This window comes from Aulonocara stuartgranti (assembly GCF_965226115.1).
Source record: "Aulonocara stuartgranti genome assembly, chromosome: 16".
Taxonomy (NCBI): domain Eukaryota; kingdom Metazoa; phylum Chordata; class Actinopteri; order Cichliformes; family Cichlidae; genus Aulonocara; species Aulonocara stuartgranti.
The window spans coordinates 35,356,131-35,377,470 of record NC_138952.1 but is presented as its reverse complement, the minus strand read 5'-3'; the positions used below and the strand labels follow the sequence as shown (position 1 = coordinate 35,377,470).

General features: G+C 43.9%; 1 protein-coding gene across 8 annotated transcripts; it reads right to left on the bottom strand.

The window, feature by feature from the left end:
* Nucleotides 1-3,739: 3,739 nt before the first annotated feature.
* On the bottom strand, nt 3,740-12,415 carry LOC309690704 (uncharacterized protein). 8 transcript variants are annotated; one of them, XM_082507981.1, is made up of 4 exons: nt 7,529-12,415; nt 7,317-7,381; nt 5,394-5,843; nt 3,740-5,213 (listed from the first exon to the last, which is right to left on the bottom strand). In XM_082507981.1, the coding sequence occupies exons 1-3, from the start codon at nt 7,549-7,551 to the stop codon at nt 5,416-5,418; spliced, it is 516 nt and encodes a 171-aa protein (XP_082364107.1). In that variant the 5' UTR covers nt 7,552-12,415; the 3' UTR covers nt 3,740-5,213; nt 5,394-5,415. The 8 variants fall into 8 exon arrangements, with proteins under 8 accessions (XP_082364107.1, XP_082364114.1, XP_082364109.1 ...); XM_082507988.1 differs by having other exon boundaries at nt 3,740-5,843; nt 7,529-7,576; nt 7,726-12,415; XM_082507983.1 differs by having other exon boundaries at nt 3,740-5,843; nt 7,529-7,647; nt 7,772-12,415.
* Nucleotides 12,416-21,340: the final 8,925 nt, after the last annotated feature.

The following is a 21,340-nucleotide window of genomic DNA, read 5'->3' as shown; positions in this document are numbered from 1 at the left end:
GGCCGTCTGGAAATTAATGAAGCTGGAATGAAAAGGTGTCTTTGTTGCATACATGGACACAAACTGTACTTTGGCAGTAAGAATTTGAATCCAGTAGAACTGAAATCCACATATTTATTTCCCACAGATCCGTGACAGGCCTTAGACTTAACCAGAAATGGTGGTTTGTTACAGTGGCATGTTTGTTAACCAGCTCATCATCTTTCTCTAAACATGGTGTTGATGCCTAACACTAACCAAAGAGCAAAGACAACAAAACCAAAAGAAAGACGTTTAAACATGTTGTCATCGTGTAACTGAATTATCAGCACAACTTCACTTGTGTCTTTTGTATGATTGTGCTGTGTTTCTTTGTGTGTGTGTTAGGGCTGGACTCTCATCACACCTGTGAAGTTTGGTAGAGACTGAGTATTGTGTCTTTGAGTTACAACAGTTTCGTGCTTCACGGTGATTGATCAAAACTCGGAGTGTTGCTATGCCATTTAGTTTTCATGAAAACTCTTTAGGATCCATTAAGTGAAGATCGTGTTGAGCTCATGAAATCCCTCAGTGTTTGTTAAGGTATGAGGCCTGAAATTAGCAGAAAATGTGGCCAAAATTACACATTAAATTCAAAATGGCAGACTTCCTGTTGGGTTGAGGATGAGACTTTTATTGTATATCTTGATATCTGACATTAGGATGCCAAGTTTCAAACGCATAGATGAAAAAGTGCAGGGACTCCTTTAAAATTTCATAGGTGGCATTGTGGAGCCATTTTGCAATATTCAATGAAAAGGGCTAGAAAACAGGAAAGCCTTCATCACATTTGAGAGTCTGCCAGGTTTGACGACTTTTCAAGCTTTCCAAGCTCTGTGAAAACTACTTCCTGATGATGGCGAATCTGTCATGGTCCTGGGTCTCTTGACCCAGCGTTTTAAGTTTGAGTTTATTTTGTTCATTAGGTTATCTAAGTTCATTTGGTTATTAGACTCCTTGTGTTTTCTTCCCCTGTATTTAAGCTTCCCCTCACCCTTCGTGTTTCATGCTGCGTGTCTTATGTTATCAAGTTTGTATTATTATGCCTAAGTGTTTCTAGTTATTATTTCCCCCTCGTGTTCCAACTATGTTAAATCTCCCTTGCCCTTCGTGTGTTTCATGTCTGTTGTCTTATGTTGTTATGTCTGCCTCTCATGTTCCTGTTTCATTTTGGAGAGATCTCGTGTTTTTATATTATGGATTATGTTTTGAGTCCTTTGTGGTACTGTTTCGTGTTTCCCTAGATCTCAGTTATGGTTATCATAGGTTTAGTTCTTTGGCTTCATCATATGGCTTCCCTGTGTTCCATGTTATGTCCACTGTGATGGTTTTGTACCATATTTCAGGTTCCTATATTCTGTCTCCCCAGTTGCTGTTAAGTTTGCATGTTTAGAATTCAGTCAGTGTGTTTCCTGTTTTACTTTGAAGGTCCATGTCTCATGTGAGTGTTTCTAGTTTTGCTTCCCTTGCCTCGTCCTGCTTTATTACCCTCAGCTGTTCCTCCATGTGTTCCCACTTCCCCTAATCACCTCCTGTGTATTTAAGTCCTCTGTTTTCAGTGTGTGATTGTCAGGTCGTCTGTTGTCTACGCCATGTTTCCCATGCCATGCTTCCAAGTTTCTTGCCTAGGTTTTTCTTATTGCTTGTTTAGATTCCCCAGTTTAGGTTTGTGTTAATTTTGCTTCAGTTTGCCTTGCCCTTTGTTTGTACCTCTTCTACTAGCCTTATTAAACGGCTCGCCTTTTGTTAACATTTCAAGTTCTGTTCCCTGTTCCTTGGCGTCTGCGTTTTGGGTCCTTTTTCAATTCATACAGTCTGCCCTCGCCAGACTGTGACAGAATCGCTATTCTACATGGGTGCGCCGTTAAATGAAAGCTCACATTTTCACACTGAAGCATCATCAATTTCTGATGTTTATTCAGACAGCTTTTGAGGTGTATGGGGTCAACCTGGGAGGAGCAGTACATCGAAGTATAAAACATCACATTTCCTTACAACTAGGTGGCGCTGTAGCTTTTGCTTACAATGAACATAAGCTGTTCAGAGTCTGACTCTCGTCATGCCTTTAAAGTTTGGGAGAAACTGGACAAGGTGTCGTAGAGTTATAGCAATTTCGTGCCTCATGGCAAAACATAAAAATTCGCAATGTTGCCAAGGTTACACGCTTAGATGAAAACTCAGTTTTCCTTGTAGTGTAAGACCAACTCGAAATTTGAGGTTGCTGAGGTCAGCTGCCTTGAAACTGTACCCCCAAAGTGTAAAACATTACATTTCCTGTTCCCACTAGGTGGCGCTGTGAACACTGTACAATATTGCAGTTAATATGTATTTGGGGGCGGAGCCTGATGACATGTGAGACCTTTGGTTCAGACTGGACAAAATATGTCAGCCAATTAAAATTTCACAGCAAATGATCAAAATTCCCCCAAAAACAAACTCTTCAACGAAAACTCAAAAGCTCAGCAGTTTAATGTTGCCCACGTCAAAATATGAATCTGATAAATGATCCATTAACATCCTGAGGAGTTCAAAAAGTATTCACTGGACCCGATGCATGTGCAAAATTCAATACTTCATTAGTGTTTGAGCATGCTAAGGCCTTCAAAAAGGAGATTGAAGATGATATTAAACAGATCACTTGTAATAGGGCCTTCACACTTTTAGTGCTCGGGCCCTAAAAGCTTAAAACTTTTAAGCTACCAGCCAGCCATCAAAGCTAGCCGGCCCACCTCCTCCCAGGGTCTGTTTGTTCCCAAATATAGCATACAAACAGTGTATTTACATGGTTTCCTTCTGCAGCTCCTCAAATATAACTGCCATTCAAGGGTCTGAACTTGGATCTCTTCATATCCCCACCCCATGCTGCAGTGATGCCAATTGAGTTAAGCCAGCAGGCAAATGAAGTTCAAACCAAAGAAAGTCTCAAAAGTATTATTTCAGTAGTTTGTGCAGTGGTTGCTAAATGCTTCAGTTTGTGAACAAATGTCTCAACACACATATCAGTTCACTGACAGTGTTGCCTTTAAATTACAATTGATTATATGCATAATATTCTTCCCCCAGTGCACCATCTATCACTTGACATTGTTTTTCATGACAGTCTATATTATTAAAAAACATATTGTGGCCACATAACAGTGAGGGTCAGGAAGCATAAGCGCATGCATTTGTCTGGTCATTTCTGTAATCTTTAATTACACAAGACTGGAAATTCAGCCATGTAATCCACAAGACACTCTCAGCTCTCACACAGTAACAGAACAGAATACCAAAACACACCAGCATTTCGTTTTCTGAGCAGAGCGGTAAAAGTCCTCGGCATCTTCTGAACATCCGCTGTAAAAGGTTAAAGAAGTAGTAAAAATGACAACGCTGACATTTCCCCGAATCCTCTGTTTGCAATCGCTGTTATCAACAATTGCCAAACAAAATGGCAGCAGTGCTTACTGCGTATGTGTCTGAGCAAACAAGGACTACATTACACTTTGGAAGATTTTACCCCAGGAATTTATTAATGCTGTTTTTTAATGACATAACACAGATGTACACAAACTAAAAAAACTAAAAAACAAAATGGTAAATGGTCGGTATTTGTATAGCGCTTCACTCATCCCTAAGGACCCCAAAGCGCTTTACATATCCAGTCATCCACCCATTCACACACTGGTGATGGCAGCTACATTGTAGCCACAGCCACCCTGGGGCGCACTGACAGAGGCGAGGCTGCCGGACTCTGGCACCACCGGGCCCTCTGACCACCACCAGTAGGCAACGGGTGAAGTGTCTTGCCCAAGGACACAACATCAAAAATAATAACACTAATATTAATACTACTACTAATATTAATAATAAATAACAATAGTAATAAAATACAATGTTAATGTGTTCTTTATCATTTCAGAAGCATTAAATGTAAGACTTTTGGTATTGGCTCTCAGTCAATAAACACACTAGACAGATTAGAAATTGAACCATAAAAATTCATATTTACAAACTTTTTGGCAAGTCTTCAAGCCTATTTTTGCATCAGTTATTGTGCAACAGAAAGTCAAAAATACATCTGCATGTCATAATTTGCAAAGATAATTAGATGAATCATTAAAAAATAATATCAAATGCAGGTTCTCAGAGAAAGCCTAAATCTGACATCAACAATGTATCCTGAAAAAACAATTATGTGATTTACACATGAATAGCATATTTTATTTACTGGAAGATCGACTAAATAATAACAACAATGTATCACAATACAGCAATTAGCAATGAAATTTTATTTGTTCTAGATTTTAATCTCACTGCAATTTTCAATTCTCAGTCCTGTCCTGGAACCAAAATTGAGAGCATACATAAATATTATATGATGCATACTCTGATGCAACAATATGGAAGAATATACAATTTAATAATTAAACATAATTTAAGGAAGATAGGTGACTTGTTTACTATAATTGTGCATATTCATAAATAAGTAGAAATGCACTCAATATTTAATAATAATAATAATAATGGATTGCATTTATATAGCGCTTTTTGGGACCCCTCAAAGCGCTTTACAATTCCACTATTCATTCACTCTCACATTCACACACTGGTGGAGGCAGCTACAGTTGTAGCCACAGCTGCCCTGGGGCAGATACTTGTAACAAATGTAGCCTATTTCTCAGTTTAACTGATTTACAACATTAAAAAGTCAACTCAATTTTTATAATGACCCTGAGCACTGGCCACAAAACAAGTTCTTGAACACTGCACTAATAAATATTGTTATACTAAGGAAAGGGTCACGCGACTAGACGTGTAGCACACATAATCAAAACGGTTACTTATAGTGAAAGAACCCATGGAGAATTATTCCATTTTACAATTTTTTGGCCAGTTGCATCAATCTCATTTATAATTTCATTAATGATTTTCTCTTACTTCTGTCATTATGTCCAGAACACAACATTTTGTTGCTAAAAAGTCAGATTTGAAAGCAAAACCGGGCTGAGACATCGTGGTCAGTCTTCCTGTGCAGGCTCATCGTATCCATCTTTCTCTCCTCTCCTTCCTCTGTCTGTGTGTGGAGGTGTGGATATGTGTGCGGATTACCCACATCTTCTGTGGCAGGGGTGGGTCTCCCTCTGCTTCCTGCCTTTCAGTCTAGCATACCTGTGATAATTAACTCACCTGTTAACAATCCTGGATCCTGGCTGCTGTTTAAGGAGAAAAAATACCTTCTGTTACATATTCCCTATTTATGAGGAATGATCCCTGTTTGCCAGGGCGTGTGGACACTTCTTCAACACACTCCGACTTGCCTGGTTATGCCCCACAGCTTATATATAAAAAAGCTGTACAGATGTGAAATCACTGGTTGCTTGATCTCCACTTACTGTCGGGTGATGTGTGTTTGCTTTACACAGTGTACAGTGTCTTTCCATGACCTTCGTGGTGGGGAGCCTGTCGGTTGAAGAGCCCGCTACTCTTCACACTGTTGCTCAGATCCTCACTGATGTTGATGTCCAGGAATCTGAAGCAGATGACTCTCTCCACCTCTGCCCCTTTGATGTGGATGGGGGTGTGGCCTCCTCTCTGCAGTCTCCTGTAATCCACGAGGAGCTCCTTGGTTTTGCTGACGTTAAGCAGCAGGCTGTTGTTGGGGCACCATGATGTCAGGGCTCTCACCTCTGCCCTGTATGTCATCTCATCTCCATCAGAAATGCAGCCGATAATGGTGGTGTCATCTGCAAATTTGATGATGGTGTTGCAGCTGTGTGTTGCTGTACAGTGGTGGGTGAACAGGGTGTACAGCAGGGGGCTGAGCACACATCCCTGGGGGGCACCTGTGCTGAGGGTGAGTGTGGATGAGGTCCTGGAGCCCAGGACTCCAGAGCCGCAAATAGGCTACATTTGTTACAAGTATCATTACTGCTAAGGGAGGCTGAGGAGCAACTGCATCTGACACAATGAGCAGGAAAGTGCAGGAGGGACAGGTGAAGAGGCCATGCTGCTAGCGAGTTGGCTACGAGCTAAGTTAAGCTAGTGAAACCCTAAAGACACAGTAAGTGAAAACTGTGACCGTAAATTAGCGAGAGAACATGCAGAGATTGTGCTTCAGATGAAGCATGTGAAGATTACACTATGAAATAAGAAGTTATCTATAAGTTTTTAATTAAACTGCTACACAAAAACACCACTGTGTGTTGGAACAGTAGCAGGAAGTGATACTCTAACGCAGAGAGAGTGAACACCAAGTGACAGAACCACCAATGTCATCTGGCAGGGCCTGGATTGGGTTGGCATGTAAGTCCATAACTTAAGGCCCCCACATTAGCTAAGCTGCGATGTAAGGAAGTTTCGGTGGGGCTAACCGAAGTGTGATAAACTGGGATGAAGAATTGTTGAATATTAATAGTAGCATATGGAGGTTGGGTAACGATCAATAGTTTGGCAAGTCCTGAAGTTCTGAGGTGTCATAATGTGTCTATAAGTACAGACTCAGACAGAGAGAGATATGTAAAGACAGTGGCTGCATTCATCCCAGGAGTTCAAGTTACAACTGAGAGGAATTTTGGGAATTAAGCTCAGTGCAGACCGTAGCTAACATTTTTAACACCAGGATTGTGTGTGGTCCCTGCTGAACATGTGCATGCGTGTGAGAAATGCATTGCATGTGTCTGAAGGTGTACCTGTGTATTTGATGGAGGGAATTTGAGTGAAGAAGTGTAGTAGTGGTCTTTTTGGCTGTAAGCATCTCATATGGTGATGGTCTTGTATACTAAATGATCTCCCACCCATTCAAGCTGTTTTTCAATGCTTTCTCTGCATGACAGCTTTGTCTGTAATATTCACACTTATTCATACTTCGATTGTTGTACTGGAGAGCAACTCGGGGGTGTTATCTTGACCAAAGATATTTGGCATACAGACTGAAGCAGCTAGTGTTTGAACCACCAGCTTTCCAATTAGTAGCTGACCTGCCCTTACCTCCTGAGCTGCAGCCACCCAAATTATCATCCCAGTTACTTTCAGTTACAGAAACAATTGGAAATGCTAAAAAACGTAGCGCTAGTGAAAAAACAGAAATGCAGAGACGTTGTTGCCTTTTATTTTCACTTATCTTAGAATTTTAAGTCAGTCTTGTTAAACAGTGCTGATAGCCATGTTTACAGGTGCAGGGCTCAAAGTTAAAAATGGGCTCATAGAACCAGGCTGAATAACAACAACCCACATTCATCAAGAATCTAATATGGAATCACATCATACTATATTATTCATGTGGGGACAATGCGAAGCAAATGTAGCCGATGTTTTACCTGATGGGTACAATGTTGCTGCTGCTGCTGATGGTGCTGGAGGGCAGGGCTGTGCTGATCTCAGACTGGAGACATTAAGGAGTCCACAGGAGAGATGGGAGCTGATTAAACATGTGTTATGAGATAATAATAAAATGCAAAGACTGGTGACAGAGCTTGGAACCATAAGGAAACAGATATAAAAAATAAACCAGGCTCTGCCTGTGACTCACTCTTTGAATCTCTTCCATCTCATCTATCACTCTCCACTTGGTGTCCATCTGAGAACAAGGCACAACTTCCTGTTGCATTAAACTGTTATTTAATTATCCACACGTAACAACTCTTGCACCTAATCCATAATAAAGTAATGATAGAAAACTGTTATAGAACAAAAACATTGCAGTTGTGTTTATTATTATTTTCATACTTGAACACCTCTGCAATGCAACAACTGGTACAGCTGTTATTGTGACCTGAGCTCTTTGTAATCCAGCTGCTGAGGGATCCTCACACAGCGCCTTCTGTCACGGTTTCCTCCTCATTTCCTTACAGGGCAAGTCTGGACAATGTTGTATCATGAGTAATAATTTAAAAATCTATAAACATAAAACATGCACACACATGCACACACAGTGACATGTTATACCTTCTTCAGAATACTGTGTATACTATGGCCACAAGTTTGCTCCTTGGAGCTGCTCCAGAATCCTTCCTTTAATATTTATTCCTAGTGCTATAATAATAAAGTAATGAGAATAAAACAATAAAGCAATAAATGTAAAATAATGTATTTATCATGATTCAATTTGCTTGACTATCCACTCCGTGCAGGCAGAAAGTTTATTAAATGTTTAAATTGTGGAGATAATATAATTTTGCTGCTGTAAAATCAACATTTTGTCATATTTGAAATACAAATCTAATATAAACTGTCTCTAATATAAACTGTGTTTTTTCATAGTTATAATAATCCATAATTATGTGGATATGCATATTAGCCCTGTAACTTACTTTAAACTAAGCATGTTCCCTAAAACGGTGAACAGAGCTACAGACCCCTGAAACCCTTCCCCAGTTAGCTAGCAGCTAATGACCAGCACACCAGTTCATAAAAGGACCAGTAATGTTTGTTTCAATTTGTCAGTCGTCACAAGACAACTGACCAACATATACATAATAAGCTAATACTCGTGTGTGCTATAGACTACAGTGTACGCTGTAAACCTGCTTACTGGTTTTTGTTGCATCAGTCTGCACCGCTCAGGCGGCAACTGCTCTTTGCAAGCTCATTCCCGGCTCGTAACCAGCGCCCTCTGCCATTAGGGGCGAACATTGGTTAATGGTCATCATGTGACTGCTGCAAGCCAGATCCTTATATTTAACAAAACTGTGATTAATAGTTAAATATTACTGTTGAGGGGCACAGACAGGACTCCACACACACACACACACACACACACACACACACACACACACACATTACAAAAAAATAAATAAAAATTTGTGTCAAGAAAAGGGCACTTGGGGCAAAGGGGCAGGTGCAACAACAAAACACTGTGAAATAAATTGCAGTATGGTGAATTTTCCAGTAAAGTGTTGCCAGTATTATTTTTGAAAATTTACAGGATTTTTCTGACATTGCTAAATAACCGTTAACAACCTGATTCTGGGCCGAAACACGGCTTGCCAACAGACAACAGTTGGATAGGTGCATGCTCCACCAGCACTTTCAGATTAGGATCAATGAGAAATCACCTGGTTAAATGTGTTAAGTTTAGCTGTTTTGCTAATATCCTGTCTTCATGTATTTATTAATATCATCTGTATATGTTAATAGTTAACTGTGTCATGCAGTGTTCAAGCATTTTAATCCAGGACTTCCTCTGAGCTAATCATCACTGCAGTCCCTCTTCAGAAAAACAAGCGGAGCCTTTGCTGTCCAATATGGCGAGTTTCAAAGTACAGAAGAAAAAAACGTCTTTGCACCTTAACCTTCGATTTTGTTGGGATAGTGGCAAAGGCCTCTCACAGTTAGGATGAGGTTAACGGTTTTAGAAACAGGGCACGTCTGACTATGTCTAATACGGTACACACAAACAGTAATGGCCTTTACCTGTCTACTGTGCTGGCACTGCAACTGTCAGAAGAAGAGAACCCTCCTCTTCTTCACCTTGAACAACAGCAGACACTGATCCTGATTATACCTGTTCTCTCTCTCTCTCACACACACACACAGTATATTGTTATATCCTCACATTCTTTATATAAACACAAACACTCCCAACTCATACATGCATACTGTATGTATGCACAAAACAAACCATAAATATCTGTTTATTCAAACACACATGACCTTCTTGCTGTGAGGCAACAGTGCAGTCTTTACCTTTAGATTGATTTCTAACATTTCTTCCTCTCCTGCCCTCTCATACATCCTTCTCCATCTCTGAGTCATCTCTCATTCTTTTACTCATTATTAAACCAAAACTAACAAGCCTGTCTTGAAAATGTAAGCAGTAGAAAGTACAGATATTTGAGTAAAAAATTAATATATCCAACAGATGCCCAATTCGACTGGCATCTGGGGGATTTAGAGAGCAAGTCAGCAGCATGGTGCACCGCGTATTCTGACACCATTATATCAGGACCAGAATGAACTTCAAAAATGATTCAGCCTTTACTTATCCATGTAAACTAACACCCATTTGGAACAATCCAGATATTTGTAAGAAAAGGTAAAAACTACATTTTTGATCACAGCATGAAAGAGATAAAAAAAAAAAGGAAAATGTTATCCAGACAGAAATGTTTTTCATTTGAAGAACGCAAAAAGAAAACACTATAGAGGACAAAGGATGTTACACACTGAAACACATGCACCTATTGCAAAGACAACTCTGCTGAGAACTATATGCATGCTATACGCGCCAGTGTGCTTGTTCAGAGGATCTGGCAAAGAACATGTGAAGACCTATTCATGTGGTTTGGTTGCTGTATCCCAACCTCATCCAAGCTGTACACTTTAGGAGCGTACACGGATTAGAAATGGAAACAAAAATACTCAAAAAAACAACTGGATGAGCTGGTTTCTCACTGGTCCCCACTGATCAGTTCCATTACTTAGTGGGGGTGGTCGGCTGTGTGCCTTACAGGTGGATGAGAGTTGTGTCTGGGACTAAGAGTGTCTGGCAGCTTCTTGGGTGCTGGAGAGCTGTGGTTGCCATTGTGGAGTGTCTGTGTGTCTGCATTAGAGACAGAGAGATGCCGGTCTCAGGCAGGGACGTTTGCCTTCATCTGGGGCTGCCCTCCTCCTCTTCCTGGGATGGATGCAGGTCTTCTCTACTATTAGATGCTGCGGATGGCCTGCATCTAGTTTTGTCTGCCTCAGCTTCCCATGCTCATTATTATTTATATTCTGTGAAGCCACATACACCAGAGGTGGGACCAAGTCATTGTTTTGCAAGTCTCAAGTAAGTCTCAAGTCTTTATCCTCAAGTCTCAAGTCAAGTCTCTAATGTCAGGCAAGTCAGAGTCGAGTCTCAAGTCACTGGTGTAAAAGTCCGAGTCAAGTCACAAGTCTGAAACTTTGAATTTCAAGTCCTTTCGAGTCTTTAAAAAAAAAATAATGAAAAAATAATGTTGCAGTTATGCTAAATGTAAATATTAGACCATGTAATTTTAAAATCTGTGTTTTTCTCAACACATGACAAAATAGTGAACTTAGAAAATATACACAAATTGTAAAATTGCACCTCTTTAAAATGCAGCTCAATTAAACCTAGCTCCAAGAATAATTTTCACCGACAGTTCTGAGATAAGCTGCATGTTATTCTTGGATGCGGTTGTAGGACCAGCTTTAAAATCGCATGACAAAAATATCATACACATTAAAAAAAACTGCATCACCAACGTAGCCTGGACAACATTTGCTAGTTAGATGAAGTCAGCTATCTCATCTTAGCATATTTATATGCATATTTATAATCATACGGTTCTTGGAGTGAGTGCATACACTCATGAAGTTTAGTAACTTCAGGTCACTGCAACAAGCCCAGGTACAGTTTACCGACGGATGGGTGCAGGACCTTGAAATGCACCGTGTAGAACGAAAGACCATCGTACGTATCATAAGTTTACCAGTCTCACAAATTGTCGTCATAAATACACATTCCTTAACCGTTTATTAATAGGATCTTTGAGCTCAACGGTAATTAATTAGTAGTGGAAATAATTTCTGGTAGCATTACAGAAATGTAGCAGTGACAATAATACTGTATGCTGTAATCGTACTGGGCAATTAGTGATACAAAAAACCTGTTTTATCCTGTGAATAAAAGCATATGTTTTTGTCAATGTACCATAATAACAGAAGCGAAACACAATATTGTGTCAGGACAATTCACTATTTATGCACAATAAATAAAGGAGCATAGCGCGACAATTTCTGTTCAGCGCCAGACTTGCTTGTAACCTATATCACCAATTATGTTAAGAAAAATGACGCATTAACTACAACAGCAGACTGACCTTTGTGTAAATGCTTGGAGCAGACTAACCTGTGAGCTGGAGGGTTCTGGGACGTTATATTTGATCTTTGAATGGCTGCAATCCAGGCCATCCGTCGCGTCTTTGTTACTCCGGAAACATGGCTTGAACAATTTCTCTTCAACGACGTAATCCGATAACAACCGATCTCTTTACCCGTCGGCTTCCCGTGGCTGTCATGCGACCGGCTATTGCAGTTAATAATACAACAGCTTCTTGACATTTTTGTGTTTCTTTTTATCGCTGTGTGACTGATTTTAATTGAAAGCCTGCGTGCGCTAGTACCGCTTGCCACGAGTTCCCAGAATCCTTTGCGGTTCTACCCGTGAATGACGTCACATTTTCAATCTCTATATAATATGCATGTTAAATTTTATATTTGGGGTAAAATATCAAGTCTTTTCAAGTAAACCGGTTCAAGTCCAATTCAAGTCCCAAGTCATTGGTGTAAAAGTCCAAGTCAAGTCACAAGTCTTAGAACATTTTTTCAAGTCAAGTCTAAAGTCATAAAATTAATGACTCGAGTCTGACTCGAGTCCAAGTCATGTGACTCGAGTCCACACCTCTGACATACACTCTCTCTCTCTCTCTCACACACACACACACACACACACACACACACACACACACACACACACACACACACACACACACACACACACACACACACACACACCACAAGAAAACTGCTGATTTATGTGTCTATGCAATTTTAGACTTTTGTGTTCCAGGTGCTGCGTGTTTTCTTTCCCTTTGGGTTTCCTTACAGATAAAGTTTGTGATACAGCATGCTTCTCTATTTGTGTTCGATCCTTTTATTATATTTTCTTCTATTTTCTCCCCCATGTTTTGTTTTTTCTGTCGGTCAGCTTAGACATCAGGTAGGCAGTGGTGGGACGTCATCACATGTAGACAAACTGGGATCTCGCCATTGTGTGAAAGACTGAAGGGGGACGGATGTTTCGAACAGAGCAAGTGTACAGCAGGTATAAATAACAAACAGGAGAAATATATACAATCAAGAGGAAAAGGGTTACTTAGACTATGGCTCAGATTGGGGGAGGTGAGTGCAGGGGTGGGATGTGAGGGGATAGTGCTTGTTAACAGTGTGAATGGCCTGGGGAAAGAAGCTGTTTAAGAGTCTGGAGGTGTGGGACCTGACTGACCTGAGGTGCCAACCAGAGGGCAACGGGTCAAACAGGTAGTGGGCAGGGTCACCTGTGATGGCCCTGGTTTTTCTGAGACAGGAGGCTCTAGCGATAGCCTCCATGTGTGACAGAGGGCAGCCAGTGATTTTTTGGGGACCATTAATTACCCTCTGCACAGCCTTCCTGTTTTCAGTTGTGGCCCCTGCATAACAAAACTCAACAATAAACAGTTAACCCGTTGAATCCCAATGCCCTCGGTACCAGGGTCGGAGGGAAAATACCTGGTTTAACAGGATGTCCCACCAAATCTTTTATTTAAATATAGAGATGTGTGGTATCCACAGAAACATCAACATCTCAGCTAAAAGCTCACAAAACCATTTCAACAACCTACAAAAAGCTAAAACAGCAAACGAATAAAGAGTAGGTAAACAGATTCTGTAAAAAGATGTAAACACAAAGCATCGATGCTTCCGTCATCTGAAGGAACATACGGACATGCCGTCGGGTGCTTAAAGCCGACATCTCACAGATTCCAAAACTGCAGGTTTGGTCACTCTGTGACCAAAATTCACTGAACCAGTAGCAAAAGCAGACATTTGGAAAACCTTGTCATGAATTTTGTCTCACCTTCACTGTCTTGTTTCCACCGCAATAAATTGCACCTCTCCCAAGGTCGTTTCTATACAGGTTCAAACAAACAACCTTCATTTGTCACATACACAATCATACAGGGTACAACATGTAATAAAATGCTTGTGCTGCAGACGTAACTAACACATAAATCTATGTACATTTACACTTTTCTTTTATTAAAAAAAAAATTCTGTTAAATTACAGATTTCTTTACTTTGTACGTTCTAACTTATTTTCATCCCAAACTCTAAATAACAATTGTTTCTGGGTATAATTTTATGGCAAAAAAAAAAAATTAATAAATGGAACCAAACACAGAGTTGCTTTACTAGTCTAATCGGCTAATGTCCGATATATATTGCTTTCCACAAACCAGTTCACACAAGTCTCAGCATCCAAATGATAGAAATAAAAAGCACACACAAATACTCAGCTTGAAGAACTTTTCAACATGTGGTTGCACTTTGCAAGCAGTGACATGCAAGATAATGCGCTGCAACTACTGTACTGCTGCTGGGTGAAGATCATCCTGCCCAGATTCAGCTCTGACTTCATGTGAAGGGAGTGAAAATTCCTGACCATCAGTCAGAGAGGCAGCACCTCACCAAGCTTTATGTCTCAATCCAGCTACTCTTACAAAATCTGTTAGACGATCAGTGGTTGTTGCTTGAGGCAACGAGCAGGCAGAGATAGATGAGTTTGAATTGTTAGCAAAGACAGCGTCTGAAAAACCTTTCGTTGTGTCTTTCAGATTTGTAGTGGTTGGAATTAACATTTATTATTTAACATAATTAGAATAATTTAAATTATTATTATTAAATTTAACTTCAAAATTTTGCTAATTTCAGAAGCAACATACCCAGTCTAGATAATCATAATGTCACAAAAGTGGCTGTCTTACCCAGGCAGAATAGGCAAAGTTAGTCCAGATGTGGACTAACTTTGACTAAGTTTTATTTATATAGCACCAAATCACTACAACAGTCACTTCAAAGATGTTTATAGATAGATAGATAGATAGATAGATAGATAGATAGATAGATAGATAGATAGAACTTTATTAATCCCTCGGGTGGGTTCCTCTGGGAAATTCGATTTCCAAAAAAGCACAGCACCGACAGAAGTTACAGAGTTACAGAATATTACACACACATATATATAAATACAGAGACAATATAAATAAAATATACGAAGGGGATAAATAGAATAAATAGGAATAAAAAATAAAAATACAAGTGAATTGCACATTTCAAGTATTGAGGTCTATTGCACTGTTGACTATTTACAAAAGTATTGCACAAAAGGTATTGCACAGTGAGGTGAAGAGGCACTACAGCTTAGTTTATATTTATATTGCAAGTTTATATTGCAAGGTGAAGACCTGACAATAGTACAGTGAAAACCCAACAATTAGATGAGCAAGCATGATGCATGGAGTGGCTGTAGCTCAGGAGGCACGCCATCTACTAATAGGAAAGCTGGTGGCTTGATCCCTGGCTGCTCCAGTCTGCATGCCAAATATCCTTGGTCAAGATACTCACCCCAAGGTACTCTCCAATGCATCCATTGGAGTATGAATGTGAATGTTAGATAGAAAGCACTTCAGTAGAAAAAGCTTAGAAAAAAAGTGCTTGTATGACTGGGTGAATGAGGCAAGTTGAATAAATAAATGAATAAATAAGTAAATAAAATTATTTATTTATTCAACTTGCCTCATTCACCCAGTCATACAAGCACTTTTTTTTCTATGCTACGATTTTAATGCACAGGTGGAGCAGAAAAGTGCTATTTAAGGACCAGTCCACTTACACTTGGCAATAGGGGGAAGGAAAAACTCCCTTTTAAGAGGAAACCTCTGGCGAAACCAAGCTCAGGGAAGTGCAGCCACCTGTCGTGATTGGAAAGAGAGCCAGAGATCATTAGCAATTATTTTTAAATACAGAGTGGCGTATAAGCACAAGGTGAGTGAAAACTCACTCATACAGCAATAAAGGAGACCATTCACGCGGTACGCCATGTTTGGAGGAAGAGAAATGCTGAAACATTTCTTGTTTCTTGTAGCCACTTATTTGTTGCATTTCTTAGTGTTGAAACAAGAAATGCAACAAATAAGTGGCTACAGAAGAAACTCAGATAGGTCATGGAGTGGCCAAGCCAATCTCCAGACCTCAGTTCTATGGAAAATCTGTGCAGGGAGCAAAGCCTTGAGCTTCCAAATAGCAGACAAAAAAACCTAAAGGATATAGAGACTTTCTGTAAATGAGGGGCCAACATCACTCCGGTGAACCTGGTGAACGACTACAAAACAAGTCTTTCCACTGTGCTTGACAACAAGGTTTCTCTATCATTTATAAATATTTATTTCTCCCAATAACATGCAAGTTACCTTATGTAATGTGTTTTTCTGGCTTTAAAATATCTCTCTCTCTCTCTCTCTCTCTCTCTCTCTCTCTCTCTATCTATCTATCTATCTATCTATCTATCTATCTATCTATCTATCTATCTATCTATCTATCTATCTATCTATCTATCTATCTATCTATCTATCTATCTATCTATCTATCTATCTATCTATCTATCTATCTATCTATCTATATATATATATATATATATATTGTGGAGGTAAGCATCAACGACACAGAGCTCTCAGTTCTCACTCCTTCTTTATTCGTCTCCAACATCAACTGCGCATATCGCGCCACAAAACACAGGAACACACTTCCTATAGGTGTAAGTGGAGCCCTCTAGTGGTCCGCCACACACGCCCCCCCCCCCCCCCCCCCCCCCGAACACCCAGCAGAACTAGTCCAGGACCCGGGGCTTAAGCAAACGGCCGGAACGGCTGAACTGGGGGGTGGGGAAACGACAGAGGGCAACCCAGCCCGGGAGCGAGGCTGGCACTGGCGGTCAGAAAAAGCTGCAGACGACTCTGACTCCGTTGATTTTGGGTCGCTCCTGGGGGAGAAAACAGAATCCATCAGCCCGGCGGCAGGTGGGCGGCCGCAGCGAGGGGCCTGGGCCGGGACCACCTGATCCTCTTTCATAACATGTGCAGGCTTAAGTCTGTCAACAGAGACAACTTCCTGCCGACCGCCAAAGTCCAAAATGAAATGTTTGTTGCCTGGTTTAAGAACCCTGTATGGCCCGTCATATGGTGGACGCAGCGGAGTCCTATGGGCATCGTGCCTGACGAAAACGAAACGAGCAGAGTCCAACGAACTCGGAACAAAAGTGTCAGGCAGGCAGTGGTGCACAGGACCAGGAACAGGAAATGAGTCTCTTGGGGGGCAAAAAGGCAACAAAGAGGTATCGAAACATGGGGGAGGGCTCTCAGGTAAGAATTCCCCAGGGACCCGGAGAGGCTGGCCGAGGACCAGTTCAGCCGGGGAAACCCCGAGGTCTTCTTTAACAGCGCTACGCAATCCCAGCAAAACCCACGGAAGACGGTCGACCCAGTCGCCACTTGTTAAGGAAGCCCGGAGCGTGGCCTTAAGTGACCGGTGAAACCGTTCGCACATCCCATTAGCTTGCGGGTGGTATGCTGTGGTGCGGTGGACCTTGACTCCCAGGCCGTCAGCCATAGCAGACCAAAGCTCGGAAACAAACTGGGGGCCCCTGTCCGAGGTAATGTCGGCAGGGGGGCCGAAACGTGAAACCCACGTTGACAAAAATGCCCTGGCCACCGTCGCCGCTGTCGTGGACGCCAGGGGTACCGCCTCCGGCCACCTGGTTGTGCGGTCCACCACAGTCAAAAGGTGCGTGAAACCCTGGGACTGCGGCAAGGGACCAACCAAGTCCACATGAACGTGATCGAAACGCCTACCCGGGACACGGAAAGGTTCGAGGGGTGCCTGTGTGTGCCGCTGGATTTTCGAGCGTTGGCATGGGATACAAACCGCCGCCCATTCTTTCACCGTCTTGCGAAGGCCCGGCCAAACAAACCTGGCGCTGACCAGCTTGACCGAGGTCCGGACGCCGGGATGAGAGAGGGCATGCACCGAGTCAAAAACACGACGACGCCACGAACGGGGAACCACCGGGCAAGGGCGGCCGGTGGAAATGTCGCAAAGAAGGTGCGGACCGCCGTCCCACACCGGGGTGTCCTCCAGCACGAGGCCCGTTTTTGTTGACTGAAGGGCAAGGACGTCCGGGTCAGGACGTTGCTCGGCGGCCATGTCAGTGTAGTCGATGCCAACATACACCGGAGAAACCAACACACGTGAGAGACAGTCAGCAACGTGATTGGACTTACCAGCCACATGCTGAATGTCTGTGGTAAACTCTGAAATGGCCGCCAACTGGCGCTGCTGGCATGCGCTCCATGGGTCAGAGACCTTGGACATCGCAAACGTCAAAGGTTTGTGGTCAACATACGCAGTAAAGTTGCGACCCTCGAGGAAAAAACGAAAATGTCGTGTCGCGAGGTGCAGGGCCAACAACTCCCTGTCAAAAACACTGTACTTGCGTTCAGCATCCCGGAGCGTACGACTGAAAAAGGCGAGCGGTTGCCAGAGACCTGAAACCCGCTGTTCCAACACCCCACCCACTGCCACGTCAGAGGCGTCAGTGGTCAACGCGATCTCCGCCGACGGAAGCGGGTGGGCCAGCAGGGCGGCGTCAGCCAGCGCAGACTTGGCTGCGGAAAACGCACGGACGCGTTCTGGCAGCCAGTCAACCGGATCTTTGGCTGTTTTACCCTTTAAGGCAGCATAGAGTGGCTGTAGCAGTGGGCAGCTCTGGGGAGAAAGCGGTTGTAAAAATTTATCATCCCCAAGAACTCCTGCAACGCTTTAACCGACGTGGGACGCGGAAAAACCGAAACGGCCTGGACTCTGTCAGGCAACGGAACCACACCTTCAGCGGAAATGCGGTGCCCGAGGAAATCCAGAACAGGCAACCCAAACTGGCACTTGGAAGGGTTGATGATCAGGCCATGCGCTGCCAAACGCTGGAAAACCTGGCGCAGATGGGACTCGTGCTGGCTCGCTGAGCAGCTGGCCACCAATATATCGTCCAGATAAACAAAAACGAACGGCAGCCCACGCAAAACGGAGTCCATCAGCCGCTGAAAGGTCTGGGCGGCACCTTTCAGGCCAAACGGCATGCGCAAAAACTCGAACAAGCCGAAGGGGGTAATGACAGCGGTTTTAGGAACGTCTTCGGCGCGCACGGGAACCTGGTGATACCCCCGCACCAAGTCAATTTTAGAAAAAATCGATGTTCTGGCGAGATTGGCAGAAAAATCCTGAATGTGGGGGATGGGGTAACGGTAATTCTCCGTGGCATTATTTAAACGGCGGAAATCTCCGCATGGCCGCCACCGACTGTCCGATTTGGGCACCATGTGAAGCGGAGAGGCCCATGCACTGTTCGAACGCTGTACAATGCCAAGGCGCTCCATAGCTGCAAACTCTTCCCGAGTGACGGACAGTTTCGCGGGGTCGAGGCGGCGTGCGCGCGCGAACACCGGGGGCCCGACCGTGGGAATATAATGCTCAACCCCATGCTTCGTTACCGTGCTAGAGAAATTGGGGACAGACAGCGATGGAAACTGTAAAAGCAAACGCTGAAAAGCATCCCCGGAGGTCACTACATTAGCCCAAATCAGGGGCTCGGCGGCCCGAGTAAAACAGGGTAGCGAAGAAAACGAAACAGCATCGATTAAACGTCTGTTAGCAACATCGACAAGCAGTCCATGAGCACACAGGAAATCAGCACCCAAAATAGGTACAGAGCTAGCGGCAACAACAAAGTTCCACTGGAAATCCCGGCCATGAAAACAAACAGTCACCAACCTTTCCCCAAACGTTTTGATGGGAGAGCCATTAGCTGCAATGAACTGCGGCCCATAGTTTGCTGCTAGTCCGTCGGCAGCGGTAGGGGGAAGGAGGCTCTTCTGGGAGCCGGAGTCCACGAGAAAACGTCTCCCGGAGCGCGAGTCCTCTATGAAGAGCAGCCTTTCTGTATTGCCAGCGGTCGCGGCTGCTACGGCGCGCTGGCGGGTCCGTTTCCCTGGGCCGTGAAAGTGCAAGGCGGCAGGCAGCGATGCGCTCTGTCGCCAAAACGCTGATGGTAGAAACAGATGCTCTTTCCGCGGCGCCGGCGTGTAGCAATCCCTGCCGTCAGCAAGGGGGCGGATGCTCCGGGGGAGGCAGGTGGAGGCGTGGAAGGTGCCGCCGGCGTGTCCGTAGCCAGGGCGTGAACGTCGAAAGTGCGGCTAGCCAGGAGAATGCGATCCGCTTCTTCAGCCAGGGAGCGATAATCCTTCGCAGGCAGAAGCGGAGAGTTCGCGAGGACAGCTCTCACGGCGGCCGGTAGTTGGCGGAGGAAGAGGTGGGCGAAGAGGAAACCACCGTCATCTGGCCCGAGCAACGATAGCATGTTCTCCATGAGCTCGAGCGCAGTACCCCCACCCAAGCCTGACAGGTTGAGGAGCTTTTCGGCTCGTTCAGCGTCGGAGAGGGCATAGCGCCGAAGAAGCAGCTCTTTGAGGGCGGCGTATTTCCCTTGGGCGGGTGGGTCCCGGAGGAGCGCCATCGCGCGACGGGTGGCCAGCGGGTCGAGCGAGGCCACCACATGGTGATATTTCGTGTCGTCAGCAGAGATGCCGCGAAGGGCGAACTGAGCCTCCACGTGTACAAACCATGACGGGGGGTCATGGAGCCAAAAGTCCGGCAGTTTCAGCGCCACAGCGAACGTAGCTGTAACAGGAGGCGGAGGTCCGGCGGCCGCTGATGTATCCATAGCGGAGTCTGTGTTATCTGCGGCCCGTTGCATGCTCGAGTCAGGGGTCACCAATGTGGAGGTAAGCATCAACGACACAGAGCTCTCAGTTCTCACTCCTTCTTTATTCGTCTCCAACATCACCTGCGCATATCGCGCCACAAAACACAGGAACACACTTCCTATACACTGGGTGTGAGTGGAGCCCTCTAGTGGTCCGCCACTATATATATATAAAAAAAAAAAAAAACACCCAGCACGCCCCTGCGGGCGGTTTATCCTTCAAGCTCGGGTCCTCTACCAGAGGCCTGGGAGCTTGAGGGTCCTGCGCAGTATCTTAGCTGTTCCCAGGACTGCGCTCTTCTGGACAGAGATCTCCGATGTTATTCCCGGGATCTGCTGGAGCCACTCGCCTAGCTTGGGAGTCACCGCACCTAGTGCTCCGATTACCACGTGGACAACCGTTACCTTCACCCTCCACATCCTCTCGAGCTCTTCTCTGAGCCCTTGGTATTTCTCCAGCTTCTCGTGTTCCTTCTTCCTGATATTGCTGTCATTCGGAACCGCTACATCGATCACTACGGCCGTCTTCTTCTGTTTGTCTACCACCACTATGTCCGGTTGGTTAGCCACCACCATTTTGTCCGTCTGTATCTGGAAGTCCCACAGGATCTTAGCTCGGTCATTCTCCACCACCCTTGGGTGCATCTCCCATTTTGACCTTGGGACTTCCAGGTTATACTCGGCACAGATGTTCCTGTACACTACGCCGGCCACTTGGTTATGGCATTCCATGTATGTGAGAGTAGTCCCTTCTTTCGAATGTTGGAACACTGAGCTACTAGTTGTTGGCCGTCATTGTGGATGTTGGGTATCGAAGAATCCATAGGTCCCTCATCCTATTCATGTAGCCCCTTCCGCCGGGGTTACAATATATATATATATATATACAGTGGGGCAAAAAAGTATTTAGTCAGCCACCGATTGTGC

What these genes read in the sequence shown, in the direction of transcription:
- LOC309690704 (XM_082507981.1), bottom strand. Translation starts at nt 7,551, where the DNA reads ATGAGATGGAAGAGATTCAAAGA. An exon ending in AGATGGAAGAGATTCAAAGA is followed by an intron (nt 7,382 to 7,528) that starts GTGAGTCACAGG and finishes TAATGTCTCCAG; the next exon opens with TCTGAGATCAGCACAGCCCT. An exon ending in AGCAACATTGTACCCATCAG is followed by an intron (nt 5,844 to 7,316) that starts GTAAAACATCGG and finishes CCCTCAGCACAG; the next exon opens with GTGCCCCCCAGGGATGTGTG.